Source organism: Capsicum annuum, chromosome 3 (genome assembly GCF_002878395.1).
Source record: "Capsicum annuum cultivar UCD-10X-F1 chromosome 3, UCD10Xv1.1, whole genome shotgun sequence".
Classification (NCBI taxonomy): Eukaryota; Viridiplantae; Streptophyta; class Magnoliopsida; order Solanales; family Solanaceae; genus Capsicum; species Capsicum annuum.
The window spans coordinates 230,120,559-230,142,703 of record NC_061113.1 but is presented as its reverse complement, the minus strand read 5'-3'; the positions used below and the strand labels follow the sequence as shown (position 1 = coordinate 230,142,703).

At 37.0% G+C, this 22,145-nt stretch overlaps 1 protein-coding gene and 1 non-coding gene across 2 annotated transcripts; one reads left to right on the top strand and one right to left on the bottom strand.

The window, feature by feature from the left end:
* Positions 1–507: 507 nt before the first annotated feature.
* On the bottom strand, positions 508–579 carry TRNAQ-CUG. The gene has a single exon. It is a non-coding gene; the product is annotated as a tRNA-Gln (tRNA).
* A 1,214-nt stretch (positions 580–1,793) lies between these two features.
* LOC107863125 lies at positions 1,794–21,052 on the top strand. Its single transcript, XM_016708920.2, has 13 exons — positions 1,794–5,092; positions 5,970–6,094; positions 6,261–6,360; positions 6,508–6,640; positions 6,733–6,796; positions 7,594–8,353; positions 14,023–14,352; positions 15,248–15,751; positions 15,830–15,902; positions 15,999–16,084; positions 17,876–17,995; positions 19,454–19,524; positions 20,693–21,052. The coding sequence occupies exons 1-13, from the start codon at positions 2,360–2,362 to the stop codon at positions 20,802–20,804; spliced, it is 5,211 nt and encodes a 1,736-aa protein (XP_016564406.1). The 5' UTR covers positions 1,794–2,359; the 3' UTR covers positions 20,805–21,052.
* Positions 21,053–22,145: the final 1,093 nt, after the last annotated feature.

The following is a 22,145-nucleotide window of genomic DNA, read 5'->3' as shown; positions in this document are numbered from 1 at the left end:
AAGATGAAAAATAAGAAAATCTGGGTTCATAAAACTTCAAAACAAAATTAAAAAGAATTGGAAGGTTCCACCGAGATTTGAGAGTGTCGGTGACAGCAAGGAAGTATTCTGTATTTGTGTCTGAAGTTTCTTGACATTTATGTATTATATCTGTTATATTGTTATTGATTCTAAGCCGGGGGTCTATATAACCTCTCTACTTCACCTGAGGTAGTGGTATGGACTGCGTACACTCTACCCTCCCTAGACTCCACTAGGTAGGAATACATTGGGTATGTTGTTGTTGACTAGCAAATATTAGACGAAAGATCTCTTTTGTTGTTTCTTTGTTACGTAAAATCTAATTATTTAGATATGGATAAAATTAGAAGAAAATTTTATAAACCTTTTTGATTTTGTGAAACACTATTTATTTTGAAAATAAAAAAAATACTTATTTTAAGAAAAGATGAAAAATAAGAAAATTTGGGTTCATAAAACTTCAAAGCAAAATTAATAAGAATTGGAAGGTTCCACCGAGATTTGAACTCGGGTTACTGGATTCAGAGTCCAATGTCCTAACCACTAGACCATGGAACCACTAGATACTTATTTCAGGCATAAATTTTTATATATTAATAGTTGTGGTGATATTAACATTCAATTTAGCATGAAATAATTGTTACCACTTATTTTGAAATTAATTTTATGATAATATGTTCAAAATATATGACATTTTTTGACCAACCAACTTCAAACTAATTAATTTGACGTGAAGTCGAACATGAAATTATTAAAATTTTCAAATTAAAATTTACACGTGTAGAAGATATCTAAAACTACTATGAATTATAATACTAATTAATAATTATTTTTGTATTAACTCTCTTTGATTCTTTTAAATTTCTTATCAATACTTACTATCCAAGATCAAAGATTTTATCATTTTATCATGTAAATATCCAAATTACAATATTTCAATATATGAAACAACTACACAATTTTGGAGCCACAATGTGTTATCACAAGTCAAATTAAACATGTACTACTATTTTTTTGCAAAGCTAATTAAACATGTACTATTTTTAGCAAAGCTAATTTATATGCTAACTTCTCATTTCATATATCATATAGTATAGTAAAATAAAAATCATTCTGTAATGAATCAATGTCCCACCTTGGAAAAAAGGAGAAATGCTAGGGGTATAAGCCAATGGGTTCTCCCACTTACTAGGTTAGTCTTTTGGGTTGAGCTTTCCCTTTTGGTTTATAACATGCTTTCATTGAGAGTCCCATGCGTGGGGGCCGTGACTCGGAGTGGTGGCTTATGCGCCAGTAGTGGTGGTCTGGACCCGAGGGGTGTCAGCCGTGACCAACAGGACATAGTCGTGACCAATGAAGAGCCCGTGACTCGGAGTGGTGACCTATGTGCCAGTAGTGATGGCCTGGACCCGAGGGGTGCAGCCGTGACCAACTGGGCATAGTCGTAATCAATGAGGAACAAACCACGTGTGGAGCCGCGTCTCGAAGTGGTGGCCTGGACCCAAGAGGGGTGCCGGCCGTGACCAACTGGGTATAGCCGTGACCAATGAGGTCGTTGATTCTCAAGTGGGGCGATTGTAATGAACCAATGTTCCATATTGAAAAAAAAGAAAAATGCTAAGGGAGTATAAGCCAATGGGTTCTCCCACCTTCTAGACTAGTCTTTTGGTTAGACTCTTTTGTTTGGTTTATAACACATTGTCATATTTCTTTACTATGGATGAGTTGAGATCTAATAAATCATAATTATCTATTCACCCTATCACTAAATTAAAACTATATCACATTATCACATTAATTTGATCTGATAAAATCGCAAATGATACTACTACATAATATTATTAGTATTGTTTTAAAAACCAGGGAAAACATGTAAAATGGACAAAAACAAATCAACACAAAATCATGTTCCCAAGTTTTCAGTCAACAACAGCTTCCCTGCTAATCTTCTCCAACAAAACAACAACAAATACATAAAACCAGGTACTCGTCATTAGTCTGTTTTACTGAAAAAGGGTGAAAGAGAAAAAAATAGAAAAGCAAAATAGAAGTCCATTGGAAAGGTGAGTTCTTGGTTTTGTTCCCAAGAAACAGGCAACATTACTCCTCCATGAATACCCCTTGTGGTCCTTTTATTTTTTGTTCTATTTAAAGGTTGCATTTTTATTGGTGGGGTTCTCTTTTCTTGGAAAATTGAGGGGTTTGTTGAGTTTTATTGGTGATTTTTTTTAGGGTTTATGTAAAAAAATCAAGAAAAGGGTGTTCTATGATGAGTTGAGTTTGAGGTTTCTTGATCAGTAGTTCGTAGAATTGTTTTGTTTCTTGTCAAAAATTGGTTATGGAAGATTTGAATCAGAAGGGGGATGTGGTATTAGATTCTGAGTTTCAGAATCAGGGGAATTTTGATGGTCAGCAAGTAGTGGTACCTTTTTTGGAAAATGTAGTAGCTAATGATGTTAGTGTGGTAAGCTCTAAGAAAAGGGGAAGGGCAAAGGTTTTGAAGATAAGGGGAAGACCAAAGGGTTCTAAGAATGTCAGGAGAAGTGAAGAAAAGGTGGGAAATTCAGATACAGTTAGCATGGTGGATTGCAGTGGAGAAGGCGTTGTTAAGAAGAAGAAGATGCAATTAGGCAGGCCGAAGGGTTCTAAGAGTAACAGGAGTGGTGAAGAAAATGTGGGAATTTCAGGTACAGAGAGTGTGATGGATGGCAGTGGAGAAGGGGTTCTTATGAAGAAGAAGAGACTAGTCAGGCCAAAGGGTTCCAAAAATAACATAAGTGGTGAAGAAAATGTGGGAGTTTCAGGTACAGTTAGCATGATGGATGACAGTGGAGAAGGGGATCTCGTGAAGAAGAAGAAGCGACTAGGCAGGCCGAAGGATTCCAAGAATAACAAGAAGAGAAAGGTTGAAGAAAATGGGGAATTTCCATGTGTAGTTGTTGGCTTAGTCCATGGAAGTAGTGAAATGCTTGTGAAGAAGAAGAAGGTTGGAGGAAGGCCCAAGGGTTCTAAGAACAAAAAGAAAAATATAGAACAAATCGGGGAGTATCAAGAAAGGAGAACCAAGAAGGAGCGCACGGAAAGGAAGAAGGATTGTGGAGAAGAAGGGAGTATCAAGAAGCGAGCTATAGGAAGGCCAAAAGGTTCAACGAATGAGGAAAAAACTGTTACTGGTAATGAAATGGTGGTAGTGTTACCAATAGATGATACTTGTGTTGGAAAGATAAATGCAGATGTTATTGTTGAAAAGGAAATGTCTAAAACCGACACTGTTGCAGTTGGTGATTTCGGAATAAGCGCAAATCAAGTTTTTGGACACAATGAGATAGTCAAGAAGAAAATTGGTCGGCCCAAAGGCTCCAAGAATAAGAAGAAAGTCTTGATAGGTCCTCTGACTGTTCCTTGTCGCAATGGAGTTGGAAGCAAGGATATTGATAGCAATGAAGGGGGTTACACAAAACATTTAGTCAAGCGAGGCCTGCCCAAGGGCTCAAAGACTAAGAAGGAAACCACATTAGGCTATTTGAGTAATGCTAATGCTACTGGTGGACATGAAGTAGATCTTATATGCCAGGGCGAGAATGAGAAAAGAATCACATTAGATGGTCAAACTGGAGTAATTCTGAATGAGGAAGAAGGGATGATAGTCAAGAAGAAGGTCGGACGTGGCAGATCGAGAGGTTCAAAAACCAAGGGAAAAGTTATACCAGGCCATTCAAGTGATACTAATAAGAATAATGGAGATGAATACATGGATGCAGTCAGGAAGGAAGATGATGAAAAGAGAAAATTTGTAGCCGGAGAAGGTGGGGGCAATGAAATAGCTATCAGTGATGGAGAGAGGATATTCAAGAAGAGGCGTGGTCGGCCCAAAGGCTCAAAAAATAAGAAGAGAACTACTGGTGGTAATTTCATTGATGCTAATCTCAATAATAGAGGACAAGATGGGGGTACTATGAGAATAAATGAGGCTGAAAAGGGAATGGTTTTAATTGAAGATAATAAGGGAGACCCGAATGAAGTTGCTTTGGTTTCTGCAGTTAGAGTAGTCAGGAGGAAGGGTGTCCTTGGCCGGCCAAAAGGTTCAAAGAATAAAAAGAAAACTGTTATAAGCAGCTCGAGTGATGTTTATTCTGGTCATGGAGTTGGAGCGATGAATATCAGTAACGAACATGAGAATAAAATGGCCAGCCTGGCAATGGATCACATGGTGGGGATTCCAAGCGAAGATACTATTGCTAAGAAGGATAGCTGCAGCCTGCCCCAAAATGAGAATAAGATTGTTGCATTTGATGAGAATCAGCATGCATTTGTCGATGCTGCTGAAGATGGCACCAGCAAGACGGTTAAGAAGAAGAAATGCCGAGAAGGGATGAAAATTTCAGAGAATAGGAAACAAGCAGCAGTTAGGATTGATCAGGACGTCAAAGCTAATACTGATAGCTTCAATCCTTGTGAGAATGGGGTTACTAAGCTGAAGGGTAGGCGAGCGAGACCCAAGGGCTTGAAAAACAAAAAGGATGTAGTATCTGATGCTGTAGAAATTCAGAGAATGACAGGCGAAATTGCTGCCGATACTAATGGGGTAAATTTGAGCATAAAGCGAAAGAATGGATGTGGACGGCCTAAAGGTTCAAAAAATAAGAAAGCAAAGATTAATAGTGAAGAAAATAACAGAACTCTAGGAGCACTTATAGTGCATGATGACGGAGGAGGTAGTCAAGCTGAGCAGAAAGTGAAATACTGTAGCATGGTTCCTGTTGCCACTGAAAATGGGGGAATATCAGGTGAACATGTTTTGTTGGATGCTTTGGGAGGTTATGGCAGTGAGAGGAGAGCTAGCAGAGGGAGACCAAAAGGTTCAAAGAACAAGAAAAAGACAGTCCCTTTCAATATGGGATTTCCTTGTCAAGTTAGTTATCAGAATGCTGTTAGCAGGATGGTTAAGCGCGGAGGGAGGCCAAAGAGTTTAAATGATGAGAAGAGAATTGCTATTGTCTCTGAATCCACAGGAGAGCAGGAACTTGGTGCTAATGCAGAAACAAATGGACTGACAACACAAGGAGTATTGGTCAGGATCTCTTCTTCCCGAACCTACCTGTCTTCTTGTTATGAATTGTATGGAATTTTATTTGTAAATAACTGAAGCTAAAAAGCCAAATATAAATAGAACTTAAGAGCTGCAAACTGATGTTATAGTTTATCAGAATTTGTTGATCATCTCATTGCAATTAAAGACTTGGGGAAGTTTTTGGGGTTACCATAGCCAACTATATTCAACAAATTGTGTCCGTCCATTTATAAAACCTGTGATTTGGATCAGAGGAAAGAGTTCTTATTATTAATGGTCCAAGCTAGCATAGTGAAGCAGACAATGGATACTGCTGGACGCATCAAAACACAGAGGCCAATGTCCTTAGGGAAGTGAAGAATCTTATTTTCTTTTGCATACTCATTAGCGTGCTATCGGTCCTAAGCCAGGGGTTTATCGGAAACAGCCTCTCTACTTCTTCGGAGGTAGTGGTATGGTTTGCGTACACTCAACCCTCCCCAGACCCCACTATGGGGGAATACACTGGGTATGTTGTTGTCGTTGTACTCATTAGAGTGCTGATAGTGATATCTGGCGTATAATTCTCAATCCAACTTTTAGTCATGCTCGTTCTCAAATAAGTGATACCTGACACTGTTCATGGAGTTAATAAAGCTTGAGTTATGACACTATTATGTAGGTCCATTTGCGACAGATGGTCATTTAAATAATTTGAACCTGAGCTTGAACATGAAAGCTTCTCCCATACTTTTGAAGCATAAAATGAGTGTGCTTTTGGAAAGAGGATTCAAGTGCCACTAAAGTTAATTTTCATTGATATTGTAGGGGATATTGTGGCGGACATAACATGTGGCTTAAATTTGAAACTGTGTCCTAATGAGGTATCTATATGTAGGACGCTATCAGTTGGAAGGATCAGCGGAACTTTTTGTGTCATCAGTGCAAAAATTATAAAGCTTCTATTGTCATCTGTTCAAGATGCAAAAGAAAACGCTATTGCAACGATTGCATTTCGAAGTGGTAATGAAATTAATCTCCTTTCTTCACAAACCAAAAGAGAAAGGATTCTCGGTTTGGTCTTTATTTTTTCCCCTCCTTATAGGTGTATTGTTATAAAAGTTCTAACTATGTTAATTCTAATTGAGATTGCTAGTAATGTTTTCTAAGATGTTGAGATACTGAGCAGGTATCCAGATAGAACAAGCGACGAAGTAGGGGACACCTGTCCTTTCTGTTGTGGGAATTGCAATTGCGGAGCTTGCCTTCAAACAGATGTCTTCTTAAAGGTCTGTGAACATGTTAAATTTACCTCTTGTATTGATCAGGTATTTACAGTACATATGCTGATATTACAAATAAGTATCTGCTTTTTCTTTTGATAAATCAACTAGTCCAAGTTGATATGAAAATGACTAGGTTTTTTGGGGTTACAGGACTGCTGCAAAGAAACTGATGAAAATATGAGATTGGAGGGTTCACTTTATTTGCTATTCAACATTCTGCCCCTCCTCAGGCATATTCAGAAGGAGCAGAGGTTTGAGCTAGATGTTGAAGCAAACATTCGTGGTACTATTTAATTTTTTTTGGATAATTTCAAGTTTGCTTGTGGTTGGTGGCTCAGAATGTTCAGTGATGTTTCTGGTCTCTGTTGTTTTCAGGTGTTCAGCTGACAGAAGAAGACATTACCAAATCAGTCATTGATGATGATGATCGAATGTATTGGTATGGTCCCCCAAATAGTAAATTACTTGTTGCACTATGTATGCTCAGAAACCATGTATGATATTTTATTATTATTATTATTTTTTTTGGGTCAAGTAAACATATTCTCATTCATGAACATGGACAAACTGACTAGTTACCAGGGATATACCAAGAGTAAAGAATCTACAAACAGATATGATTCTCTACAAACTCCTCCCAATCAACTATACAATTCGGGACTTTCTGTTTACACCAAAGAAAATAAGAGAGTGAAGACTACTCTGCAACTGAAAGAAACTCGGCTCTGCTCCTTCCAAAGCTCTCGTATTTCTCATGAGTTATTATAAATTCATCTATAGGGACATAAGATGTAAATTGTTTCTTCATGGGAGTAAACAGCGGGATTGATTGTTCAAATATCTACCTGTTGAAGTAAATTTTGTTTCTGATCTGTTCTTTAAAGTTTACTCCAGCAGCCTTTGCATACATGATCTGTTTGTTGAAGCTGCATTGTTCGTTCCTCCTTATTTTTACCTTCTACTTTGATACCAAAGGATTTCTTCAACCTTTTGATTTACGAACACTGATTGTCTATGGTTAATTACATAAAGAAAAGTAGAGTGTCTGTGGATTGTGGTTGCTCAAAGTTTCAGAAATGCTTTTATTAGTTTGAAATGTAGTTTCTGTTGACCGTCTTTATTTGTTTGTTCTGGAAAACAAAAGGATGTAAGCTTACACAAAATGTTTACTATTTCCAAAGCTCAGTTTTATCATGACACAATAGCTGTAATGATGCATGGTTCCTTATTTGGCAGTGATAATTGCAATACATCCATTGTCAATTTCCATAGAAGCTGCCCAAATCCTGATTGCTCGTATGAGATCTGTGTCAATTGTTGTCGGGAACTCAGAGATGGTGCTCCACTCGGAGCTACTGAAGCCAGTTCATCTCTCAGCAAGTCGGCGGAAGCTACTCCCATCGCAGCTTTGAAGGAAAACAATCCTTCAGATGGCTGGAGAAGTCCAGAGACCCTCCTTGCTAATGGCTGTCCAACTCACATGCCCTTTGATGTTGCTGAGTGGAGAGCCAAACCTGATGGCAGTATACCTTGTCCTCCTAAAGAGCGCGGTGGTTGTGGCTCTTCTTTAATGGCTCTAAGGCGCATCTTCAACGCTAATTGGGTAGACCAACTAATTCAAAGTGCTGAGGCCCTAACATGCGACTACCACCTTGCAGATATAGATTTATCACATGGGTGTTCATTTTGTCTTGCTACCACTTCCGTACAAAACGGTGATAACCACTGTCAAGTAAGACAAGCATCTTTTAGGAACAACAGCCACGATAATTTTCTCTACTGTCCTGATGCTGTTCACATTGACGGTAACGAGTTTGAGCATTTTCAAATGCATTGGAGGACTGGTGAACCTGTAATAGTTAGAAATGCACAAGCTCAGGCCACTGGTCTTAGCTGGGAGCCCATGGTAATGTGGAGGGCCTTCAGAAAAGCAAGTAAAAAGCTGAAAGAGGAGCCTTTCTGTGTTAAGTCCATTGATTGCTTGGATTGGTGTCAGGTATGCATTTGATTTGTGTAAATTACCCCTTTGGGGGAAAAGGAGACAGAGTGCCATCATTTGACTTCTCTAGTTCTTATATGCATCCCCAGTTATGGTCCTAACGCGCGCGCGCGCACACACATATATTAGTAATATATATGTATATATATATTTCTACTATATTTTTACTCTATATTATAAGCCAGAATGTGAGCAACTTGAGGTCAGCTGCTTCGGATGGCATTTTCGAAATTTAATGTAAAATACATGGGCCTTGTTTCATGCCTTTTAACAGCTTTATCTTCTCTTTTGTTTTCTCCTTTTGATGGCGATGTGGTCTCTACTTTGATTTTGATTTTGTGCAGATTTTTACTCCCTCAATTTCATACCTACCTTCATTTTAATTGGCCTAATATTAAATATTACATTGTATTTATCTATTTTAATAAATGAAGAGAGTTTTATTAATTATTTTCATACTATTTTTAGTACATAAATAACTGTTGTCAAATTATGAATTTTAAATCATCATTAATAGGTTAGTTTAGTAAATATTTCTTTAGAAACTTCTTAAGGAATGTGTTAGGTCAACAGAGACCAAGTAATATGAAATACAAACAAGAAACAACAACATATCTAGTGTATTCCCACAAAGTGGGGTTGGGGGTTATACACAGTCCATACCACTACCTCAGGTGAAGTAGAGAGGATGTTTTCGATAGCCCTCGTCTCAGGATAGATAACTGTATAACAAACGAAAAACATAAAAACAAACAACAAAAAAAGATATCATACCGCTAGATAATAAAGGAAACAAGACACCCACAAGGTAATACTATAAACTAACTATTCGAATTGATAGACATCACCAAAACGCCACGAGCAATAGACTACCAGAAACTATAGGCACAGATACAAACAAAACACTCTTCCCTACTATTATGGACGCACTTCTACCTACTAATTCTCTACCCTAATCCGCTTCCTTCGTACCTTCCTATCAAAGGTCATGTTCTCCGTAAGCTGTAACTGCTCCATGCCATGCCTAATCACCTCAGTTCAATATTTCTTCGGCCTACCTGTATCCTGCCTAAAACCATCCATAGCCAGCCTCTCACACCTCCGTACTGGAGCATTCGTGCCCCTCCTCATCGCATGTCCGAACCATCACAACCTCACTTCCCGCATCTTGTCCTCCGCCAAAGCCACTTCTACCTTCTCCTGAATAATCTCATTTCGAATCCTATTCCTCCTGGTAAGTCCACACATCCATTGTAATATCCTCATTTCTGTTCAACTTTTGGATGTGGGAGTTCTTAACAACTGACCAACACTTCGCTCCATACAACATAGTCGGTCGGACTGTCACTCTGTAGAACTTTCCTTTAAGCTTAGAATGCAAGGCACCTTCTTATCACACAAGCTCCCAAAGCGAGTCTCCATTTCAACCACCCTGCACCAATACAGTGCGTGACATCTTCGTTAATTTCATCATTCCCCTGAATCATAGACCAAAGATACTTGAAACTCTCCCTTTTCTGAATGGCCTGAGAATCGAGATTCACTACCACGTCAGCCTCATGCGACAAATCACTAAACTTACATTTCAAGTATTCCGTCTTAACTCTGTAGACCAAGTAATATGAAATAGAGAAAGTATTTATTGAAGAATAAGGAACAACATGATAATATAATTAGACCGGCTTAGTCGGGTGTCGACAAAAATTATGAAATTTGAAAATAGTAGTATTTGTTTTTAAATTGAATATTAGGTTTTGACCATTTAAATTTTAATTTTAAAATATTAATTTTATTTTATTCATTTTCGCATTGGTGATTAGTAAAATTGACAAATAAAAGTGAATGGAAGGAATATATAGTAGTAAAGTATAGTAAAGGTACGCATTTGTAGTATTAACAATAATTAAAGGCCTTTTCAATTACTTTTCACGTTAAATCACAATAATTAGCAATTTAAAATATTTTTAAAAATATATAAAAAATTTCATTGAGTCTTGAAATTTTATCGATATCACATAAATTGAAACCGAAAAGTAACTTATATGGGGCCCATGCTTGCATGGGCTAATGTATCTAGTATAAGAAAGGATATCAATTTTTGGTAGTCCTTACAAATGACATTTTAAGTATTTCACTTTTATTTGTCAAGCACACATGACAATTACTGGTGTATTTTTCTGATATATTTCCATTTTTGCACTTATTATTTTTGTTAAGATCATTCCTACTTGGACTTTTGTTATTTGTCCCTTCTTGTCACTTATTAAATTACCTTTTAATTAAATCTCCATTTATCTTTAATGAACGATTACTTTAGCTCAAAAAATTATGCCAAATAACTTTTAATACAAGATTAAAGTTTGCAATGATTTTCAACTACACTCTAATATTTCTTATTAATATTGTACAATTTTGAAAAAAACATATACTCCCTTTGTTTCAAAAAGAACGTACTTTCCTTTTTAGCCAGTTTAAAAAAGAATGACCCTTTCCTTTTCTGACAATACTTTAGTTTCAACTTTCCACATGTCATGTTTAATACCACAAGATTAAAGGGCATTTTGGTATATTTGACACAAGTTTAATTTAAGGGCACAAGATTCAAAATTCTTCTTTATTTTCTTAAACTCCGTGCCAATTCAAAATAGGTCATTCTTTTTGAAACCGAGAGAGTAATAAATAGGGTTACTTAATACCTTGTATTTATTATTTTTCTTAGCAAGCATGGAAAAAGATAAAGCAATAATTAAAATAGGATGGATAAGGTATTCTTTTTGGGTGTGTGTAAAACATAAACATGACAAGTAAATGGACCGAATAGAGTAATCTATTAATGTAGTTTGATTATTATTTAGTATCCTTCCTTATAGATTATTATGAAGTTAATTTGTGTAAAAGCTCTAAAATACGGTTATAATTATTATAATATAAATTTGAAGTAATTGATATATTTTGTTGTATTAGATGATTCTATAAGATGAAAAAAAATGAATTCTGCAAAAACGCTTGCAACATGAAATAAAGAACGAAATTAAAACTCAATAAATATCAAAATAAATTTATTTCTATTTATAAGTAAACAATTAGATACTCACAAATTCATAGAAATATCAATATTTTTCTATGTATGATCTTCGCCAAATCATAATTATTTAACTATTTTAAATCATGGTATGTTACACATTATCGAATTACTTGTGGTCGTTGATATATTCTAATTCTTTGGTAATACTTTCTTCCTCACAAATATTTTTTTCTTAAAAATTATCTCATTACGTGATTAAAAATTTTAATAATCAGGAAAACTTATTAACAAGACATTCAACCCTAAACAATTAACAAGACATGTTTAACATGTCATTACAACAACAAATTCAGTGTGTTCGCACAAAGTGGGTTTGGGGAGGCTAAGCGTATGCAGTCCATACCATTACCTTGGATGAGTTATAGAGTTTGTTTCCGATAGACTCCCAGCTCAGGACATCAAACAGTATAAAGACATAATAAAAACAAAAATGGAATAGCACACCAATAGATAATAACATAAACAAGATAACAAGACATGTTTAACATGTCATTACAATAATATATTCAGTGTGTTCGCACAAAGTGGGTTTGGGGAGGGTAAGTGTACGTAGTCCATACCATTACCTTGGATGAGGTAGAGAGGTTGTTTTCGATAGACTCCCAGCTCAGGACATCAAACAGTAAAAAGACATAATAAAAACAAAAATGGAATAGCACACCAATATATAATAACATAAACAAGATACCCACAAAGTAGTTATAAGACACTAAGAACAGAAAATTACCAGACACACGCATAGCACGCACGACCAATGGCCCAACTACAAACAAAGCACTCCTACCTACTAGTAAGGACATCCAACCTACTAACCCATTACCCTAATACGCGTCCACTTAACTTTTCTATCTAGGGTCATGTCCTCCATAAGCTGTAACTGTTTTATGTCACGTCTAATCAGCTCCCTCCAATATTTCTTTGGTCAACCTTTACCCCGCCTAAAATCATCCATATCCAACCTTCAAACCGAGGCATCCGTACACCTCCTCATCACATGTCTGAATCATCTCAACCTCATTTCCCCTATCTTGTCTCCATCGAAGTCACTCCCACCTTCTCTCGAATAATCTCATTTATAACCCTATCTCTCCTAGTAAGTCCTCACATCCATCGCAACAACCTCATCTCCGCCACCTTCAACTTTGGATATGAGAGTTGTTAATTGACCAACACTCTGCTCCATACAACATAGCCGGTTGGACTACCACTCTATAGAACTTGCCTTTTAGTTTAGGAGGCACCTTCTTTATCACACAAAAACTCCAGAAGCGAGTCTTCGTTTCATTCATCCTATGTCAATATGGTGTGTGACGTCCTCATCAATCTCTCCATTTCTTTGGATCTTAGAGCTATGATACTTGAAACTATCTCCCTTCCGAATGGCTTGGGAATCTAGCTTCACTACCACGTTCGCTTCATGCTTCAACTCACTGAACTTGTACTCCAAGTATTTCGTTTTCGTCCTTCTCAACCTAAACCCTTTATACTCTTGGGTTTGTCTCCCAACGTCCAACTTAACATTAACACCTCCCCGATTCTCATCAATTAGAACTGCATCATTTGCAAATAATATGCACTAAGGCACCTCCCCTTGAATATGTCGCGTCAATACACCTATTACCAAAGCAAATAAGCACATACTAAGAGTCGATGCAACCTTGTCAAAACAAGAAAGTGTTCCGAATCTCCCCCAACCGTTCTCACCGAAGTCTTCGCTCCATCGTACATGTCCTTAATCGACCTAGTGTATGCCATGGTAACTTTGTCAAATGCCTTCTCTAGATTGATAAACACCATGTGAAGGTGCTTCTTCCTCTCCCTATACTTCCTCTCCCTATACTGTTGCACTAATCTCCTCATGAGATGAATGGCCTCGGTAGTCGAGCGACCTGACATGAATCCAAACTGATTCTCTAAAATAGTCACGATCCTCCTCAACCTCAACCTCAACCTCAACTCTAATGTTTAACATGTCATTACATTATATTAATTATAAAGTAAAAAGTATATAACAAATTATATTTTAAATTAAAATTACTGCTTTTATATCTTGAGATTGGGCCCGGACTTAGGATGGGCCTTGTGGAACTAGTGTGTGTGTGTAATATATATATCATGAGTTGCTAGTTTCCTTTCTCTATTTTTTATTCCCGTCAAGTTTCATTGCATTGTTCATCATGGCTACTTTTTAATCTGAACTCCGCTGGCTGAATGCAGTTGAACCTTTTTTCTATCCAAAATGAATTTGAATCTGGGAAATTATCTTTTGCGTGATTTTACCCCAACATCTGCTAGTTGGTCTCTTGTGTCTTTTGCCGTACCTGACAAAACTGCAGTTTTCCATTTTAGAATTGGAAAATTATCCAAAAAAAAAAATTAAATGAAAGAAGTATAGAGTTGGCATTTACATTTCCTCGCAGTTTGGTGCTAATTTAATATTTTGGTTTGTGTATGTTATTTGCACTTTACAAGGATAACGATTTGCTGGTTTACCTAAAATGAATCTTGTTGTGTTGTTATTATTATTATTACTACTATTTTTTTTAATTATTATTATTAACATTATTATTTTATAATGCAGGTTGAGATAAATATTCATCAGTTCTTCAAGGGCTACTTGGAGGGTCGCAGGCATCACAATGGGTGGCCAGAAATTTTGAAACTGAAGGATTGGCCTCCGGCTAATTCTTTTGAAGAATGTTTGCCAAGGCATGGAGCTGACTTTTTTGCTATGCTTCCCTTCAGCGAATACACTCATCCTAGACAGGGTCTTCTAAATTTGGCCACTAAGCTTCCTGATACTGCCCTGAAGCCAGACTTGGGACCGAAAACTTATATTGCTTATGGATATCAAGAAGAGCTTGGGAGAGGTGATTCTGTCTCAAAGCTGCACTGTGATATCTCTGATGCGGTATGCTCATTCCAACAACTATTCGATGAATCTATTCCATGTTCCTGTTTGACTGATTTTATTTTGCTTTTCATGGGGCTTGCATCCCTTTCCCAAATTCTATACTGACATACATTCTAGTGCAAACTTTCCGTTGAGACCAGAATCTGCCGTTGCTTCAATAGGCAAGTGTACGGTTGGACTAGTACTTTTTATTGATTAGGTATAAACCATAGGACATTATTTTCTCTGAAATGTTACTGATAATCATATACTTTAGAAGTTGCAAATGAAGTTACACTGATAAATAATGTGAAATACTGTACCTAAATGAACAGTAGTTGCCTATATGGAAACAAATCCTATCGTTCAATTAATTTAATTAAAAACTTTCAAATCTTTATGATTTTTCAATCTTAGATTGGGAAGACCTAAAATCCAGATTAATTTTTATATTTTGAGAAGTAATAAGCATGCTGGTTGGGGAAATTTTGTTTTTGGGAAATAAATTTTTTGAGGAGCTGGTAAGGGCAGAATTCCATGGAGCTGGTCAGCTCATCATAACACATCACTGTTTTCCTCTCAGCTAAGTTGCTCAGACTCTCCAAAGATGTTGCCGCAACCGTGTCGGATCCTTCAAAAATATACTATTTTTGGAGGATCCGACATGCACCCAACGGCATTTTTGAAGAGTCCGAGCAGCATAGCCTCTCAGTGCTACTTTATCTGATCAACCTTTTGATCACTTCAAGTTTTGTGCGTGTTGTTTTTTCTTTTTTCTTTTTTTTTTTGGGATTGGTAAAATTTTGGCCTTACTTTCAGGTTGTGTAGTGAGCTTAAAAAGCTTAGCCTCTGTGTCATTTGCAATTGTCATGTTACACCAATAAAACAATAAGTTTTTGTGTATGTTCTTCAGGTCAACATCTTGACTCATACGACCAAAGTAAATGTTGATCACAAGCAACATGAAATCATTGAGAAATTAAGGAAGCAACAAGAAGTTGAAGATTCAAAGGAACTTTGTCCAGGCATAGCTGAGGCACCAGATTCTCAAAGATTTGACAGAACTGAAACTATTGATTTTTATTCTGAGGAAAGCACTGTCAATAACAGAAGTTGCTTGATAGAAACTATGGACAAGGGGAAAGATATTAATAAAGGAGAAAATATAATTTCTGATATGGATTACGTTGATACTTCTGGCAGAACTTCTCCACCTAATGAGATAAACCCAAGTAGCAACGCCTTGGCGATAGTAGAAGCGAATGTAGCTCTCGAAACCAAGCAAGATTGTGCAGAAGTTGAATGTGGGGGTGCAGTATGGGACATCTTTCGCAGACAAGATGTACCCAAGTTAATAGAATACTTGCAGAGGCATTGGAGAGAATTTCGCCATTTTAACAATTCTCCCGTGGCTTCAGTAAGTATCTTGCACTCCAAATTTGATGATATCACAAAGTGCTGAATCATTGAATTTACTCCTTGCTTTCACTCCTAGGTTATTCACCCTATCCATGACCAGACGTTCTATTTGAATGAGAAGCACAAAAGACAGCTCAAGGAGGAGTTCAGTAAGAACCCTCTTTTCCTTAGTTGATTCTGAAAACAGTAGGTAATGTCTTTGGAAGGGTATCTAACCCCACCGTTCTCTCTCTTGTGCTCTACAGACGTTGAGCCCTGGACGTTTGAACAGTACCTTGGTGAAGCTGTTTTTATTCCTGCAGGGTGCCCACATCAAGTGAGAAATAGACAGGTGAAAGTCCCAGTCTTTACTATGCATACTTTGTAGTATCAGAGGTTTTGTATTTCATCAGTAGTATGGTCTGTGTTGGTTATGTTTTCCAATGGATTTATCTTGTTAATCCCCCTTACTTTTAGTTCATTGCAGTGCTAGTTGTTTCTATAGAGTAACTATAGATTCCTTCCTGGCATATCTGATCACCTCCAATTTTCCTGCAAAAGACGGTGCAGTCCAGCAATAAATGAAACTATGTATTCAAACCGAGAAGAGCTAAACTTTTTTTTTGAAAAGCTAACATTTGTACTATGTCACAAAATCAAACCTGCTTTAATACTGCAGGTATCCATGGTTACAAAGGGATTACAGGGAAGATCGCCTAATCCTATATCAAAAACCTACAAGGATCCTAAAACATCCATGATTGAGTCTAGATTTTCCATGTATTCCTGTTTACACCAAAAATAGAACAACACCAATCAATTCATTTTCAGCTTCTGAACAGAATAGTACTTGTCCTCAAAACATCTTGGACTCCTTTTTTTCCACGCTGCTCACCAGATACAAGCAGGGATAATTTTCCATCTTTCCTTCTGGCTAGAGAGGCTGCTGCAGCTATCCCAGATTTACAAAGCATGGACAATTCTCCCAGGCATCATCCAAAACATTCCTTTCCTGTTGATAAATAGCCTCAATAACTGCGGGGTGGTCTTGCAATGTAGGAAAAGATGATTTACTGTCTCCACCTCTTCACCACACAAGTAGCGTCTTGAGCAAAGCTTAAAACCTCTTTTACTAAGGTTTTCGTGGGTTAAGACTGCTTGTTTTGATAAGAGCCAGACAAAGCATGCTACTTTCAACGGGATTTTGGTTTTCCATCTACCAGAATGGTTTATACGACTGCTGAATTCCTTATAGGCCCCCTTTACTGTGAACTTGCCATATTTATTGCCCTGCCATATCAAACAGTCTTTAGTTCCTGATGGCCCTTTGAATTGTTCTAGGATCTTGTAGAATTCTATGACCCTCACCGTTTCCCAGTCATTGAATAATCTTCTGAAACTCAGATTCCATCATTGATTTCTCCAGACCTCACCTAGTGTAGCATCCTTTTGTTGGTTTAACAAATATAGATCTGGAAATAGGTGTTTCAAAGAACCTTGCTCGACCCAAGTATCTTCCCGGAGAGAAGAGCTAAGTTTCAGTCGAATTTCACGGTGTTACACCTCAAACTGGGCCAAAACATGAAGTTTTGGTGCTCCTGCATACTTATTGGGGCTAAAAGCACTATATTCTTCAATTTTATGCAAAAAGGAACATGTTTCAGAATATCAAAACTTGTTATAGTTTGACAGTGCATGATCATGTTATAAGACAATACTTAAAATAGTACAACATTATTTAAGTAATAGAATTTTGAATTTGATTGATGACTTTGAGCCAAATATCTGCTAGCTTTGATAATTTAAGAAGCCTGTGACTGAAGCAAAGTCTGAGCTCTCCCTTCTTGGAATTGGATCTAAGCTGAATCTGACTCTGGCTAGAACAGTTTTGTGTCTTTATACTGTAGCTCATCTCAGGTCCTTACAATTTCTTTCTTTCTCCAACGGGTTCTGGAATTAATACTACTTGAAGTCCCTTATACACATTTTAGTGCTACATGAGATATAGCATCTGCAATATTTCATTTTCTGATTCTTTGTTTGGTAAAATGTTCCTATTGCTGCTTCTATCTGTGTTCAGATCTTGATGTACTGCACTTGGTAATGATTCTTTCATTCATCTACTGCTATTATACTTTGACAGTCATGTATCAAGGTTGCTGTTGACTTTGTATCCCCGGAAAATGTTCAAGAGTGTATTCGTTTGACGGAGGAGTTTCGCTTGCTCCCCAAAACCCACCGATCTAAGCAAGATATATTGGAGGTACATTCATTAATTGCATATCACAGCACAAATGTTATTTTGCATTCTGAATTCAACACTCTTTCGACACTATGCATTAGTAAATCACAGGAAGATACTTCAATCTGCTTAAGAAGATTTTGACCGAGTGTTACTACTTAGTAGAATAGGACCCCATACAAAAAGATGAGTGATGCTAGGACCCCAAACAAAAAGATGAGCGATGCTATGGGATGTTATCCTGAAGCTTTTCTGAAACATATAAATGAAACGTTAATGCATCTCCATCATTCTAATTTTACATTCCATCCTTTACTTTTTCTTCCAAAAAAGGATCTTCAGAAGAATTGTAAATATAAAAAGTATTTTTCTTCTATATGCTGACTTGCAATTCATGCGACTTTGGCAAATGGACTTTATTTGAACAGTTTCAGTAGATTTGTCTGATACATTTCCCATACATCAATATCATAGCTTTGCCATGTTAAATGAAAGTTCTTTCAACATTTGTATCTGCCTTTCTCATAAAGAGTACAGAACTTCCAACTCCGAGTCCTGCCAGTTCGCTAAGTAGACTCGCTCTACCGGGGGTCAACAAAGGCTGGATCTTTCATGCCAAAAACATGGCCACCCACGACCTTGGCTTTTTAGAGAATCCCGCTCTTGGGCCGTAGGACTTGTAGCTCGGCAGTCCACCAGGATCGGAATCAATTTTATAATTGAATAGCTTAACTGGCTACTACATTCCTTTGCTGAAGAAATTAGAAGACATTTGCTAGGAAGTGTAAGAAGGATTATTCATCTCTTCACATAATTAAGCTCAGGTGTTGCATCACTCATTTAGGAAATGCCCGATTTGAGAATCATTTGCTAGCTTGAACTTGTTTTTATGGTTAAATGACGACACTTAATATTGTGCGTGTGTGTTTAGTGTAAAGCTTAAGCATTGAAGGTATCGCTGGCACCATGTTTTTTATGTTTAGGTTCTTTGTCTCCCGCTTTTTGGTTGGTTCAATCTTCATCCACTGGATCTTTACGTGTTCTGTGAGTTTGACCTGGCTTGAAAATCATATTTGACATTTTGCATTTATGATTCAAATCAAGATATTGTCTATCCATTGTCCTTTACCCTGCATTTATGGTGTTTATGATTCAAATCAAGATATTGTCCATCCCTTGTCCTTTACCCTGCATTTACGGTAGTCAAATGTTGGTATCAACGATTGTAGACAAAAAATCTGCACTTTTCAATGTGAAATCAGACTTGATCAGTTAATTCTTTCTGGTTTCTTGATTCACATTTGGCACTTGATGACTAACGGTAAGTGATGGGTATACTATTATGCTACTCCCTGGTACGAAACTGTAAAATGTAAGAAACTATTTTTGGTCAGACACGAGCTTAAAAAATGTGATGAATCATGCTCTTCAAATGTGCTTATCTTTTGTATAAATGATTGTTTGATGATATTGTTATAGGTGAAGAAGTTAGGGCTTTATGCTGCCAGTTCTGCTATTAATGAAGCCACAAACCTGTTGGTAAAACTTAAGTAAGTTTTTTGTTACTTGATCATGTTCTTAGTAAGTTTTTCATTACGTGGTCATGTTCTTCACGGCATTCCCATGTTTCTCTGAAAAGGAAAATTAACACCAGTTTATTTTTCGATTCACCATTTCACGAGAAACAAAGATGTCAGTTTATTGCTGAAAATGATGCATATTAAAGAAGAAATGAACTAAACTATTACACTGGAGAAGTAGGCAGTGCAGATAAAATTTCTAATTTTTTTGAGAGAAGCTACTAATCCTTTTTTTTTTTTGTGTGAGCTTAAATGTTCTATCCTTGTTACCCTTGCATCTTCTTGATGCCTTTTACTGAATCTACTTTAATTAAAAAAAAAAAGTTCTAGAATTTTTTGCCTGGATTTCTCCACAAAATTTCGGCTCTTTTTCTATGGATTTCTTCCCAAAGGATAGGCTGCCTATATCACACCCTTTAGGGGGTGCGGCCCTTCCCCCAACCCTGCATGAATGTGGGATGCTTGGTGCACCGCTCTGAGTTTCAGTCAATGCTTTACATTCCTCAACTGCTTTGACCAACTGGGTTAGAAATTTAATCTGTCACTACTTTGACAGCTGAACTAGTTTAGGTGAAATTAGATGTCACACCATAAGCCACAAATGTCTCCTGAATGGCAGTAATTGATAATAACGCAGAACTTTCAGTTGGAGCTCCAGGCGGACACCTTAAATTAAATGGTTCAAGAGCTCATGGTGATAGAACCACAATGTCTAGGCCTCTAGGCCCATAGGAATGTCAATAGACAAAGTTTTGAAGTTCACAAAAGAATGAATATAAATATCTACTCAATAAGTTGGTCTGAGGAGCGCCGGTTGACCCAATCATCATGTTATTGCTTCTGAGATAAAATGATTTTTCCCCAAATCTCAGGAAAGTGGTAGTTTTTCTTTGCATAGTGGCGAGCCTAAGAATCTTTTGGCCCTTCTCAGAGCTTGTGTTTCTCTTCAACTACTGTCTCTTTGTCCTGAGAAAAGTTGTCAGTAGAGAACCAATGTACATAATTGAAGAATCCCCTACCCCTGCATTTCTGTCGCATATAAAATCTTACCGTTAAATGGTTGATTAGAGGCATCTTGGAATTTGACTCTTCAATATTCATACTCTTGGAATGTACAACTTTGTATTTCATTTGGCAGTGCTCCTCTATCTTGTGATGAATCGCAACTGCGAGAACATGCTGCCGAAACTGGGAACTCTATTGCAGAAGGCCTGGATTTAGGACCCATCAGCTGTAGTAACCAAGAATAAAGGCTGCAGCCCGCTGTTAAATATGAGGATTTTGAAGTTCTATAGAGAATATTTTTTTGATTCTAATCTCTGATAGCATTGTGAGGCATTTCTGTTTTTGTCTTACTTTTTTTCGTCTCTGTAGAATAATCCCTTGAGGCGTTCATTTACAAGTCTTTTTGGCTCATTGAAGCTTGTAACGAACTCATTTTCACAGGAAATGCAAGAGTAGAAAGAACATCTCATTGATGTTCAATCCAAGTGCAATATATTTATCCTCAAGGAAATATGACAAATTCTACTTTATTGGTGGAGGGAAATACAAGAGAATCAAGAAGACTGATATATTTGTTCCAACTCCTTAGGGGGTGGTGGGATTATATGAGATCCTCCATCCTTAACCAGAATTTTCGAGTTAGAGCCTTAAGAGCGGAGGAAGCTTTGATGTTGATCGCTTTCCCTCTTGGGGGATCTTACTTGGTGAGATTTCGGATTAGTCAAGCCAGTGTGTTTCTAATACTTGAATGCATAAAGCAAAAAAAGAAGGATGTTTTTAGCTCACAACTTCTTGATACTCTAGCATGTGTATCATGACAGAGATGTACATTTTCCCTTTTTGTATAGAGTTTCAGTTCACCAAGTTCTCGAATTTGCAGTTGCTGATGGGCGGGCGCCTAGTAAGTTAGAGCATAGATATAATCTTAACGAAAAAATCTTTTGTAGAGATTAATTTCTTTGAAAGTGGGTGAAAATTCCAAGATTTCAACCGATAATTGTTCTTTTTCTTCCTCCGCTCTTGGTCGATACAGTTCTTCAATATAGTATATATGAAAACAATAACATACCACTCGTGTATTCATAGAAAGTGAAGTTTGGAAAGATTATCAGTAGCGGATTCAAAATTTAGACGTCGTGGGTGCTCGTGAGGTTCGAACACATATATTGATGTTCAAAACTTTAAGATTTCGCTAGAAAATTAAAGCATCCAGTTTATCTTCGTGGTTTTCTGAGTGCTTTTTTGAGGCTTCTATCAATTTTTATACTTTTTTTTAATGTAATTAGATCTAGTCTGTATCGGATTTAACGGGTGTTGGAGCACCAAAAAAAGTATAGAGGTTCGCTCCCGTCACTACCTCAGAGGTGAGGTAGATAGATTATTTTCAATAGACTTTGGCTTCAAATAAAAAAATAATTTAGAAAAGATGTAATAGAGTACCAGAAACAATAGAGAGTAACTCAATACAAACGTAGTAATGAAACAACAATAAACTCCAAACATAACACTATGATTGCTAGTTAGGACAAAGTCCTACCCACTAACAGCTGCACATTTGATTTGCTGCTAATCTTCTTTCCTAATCC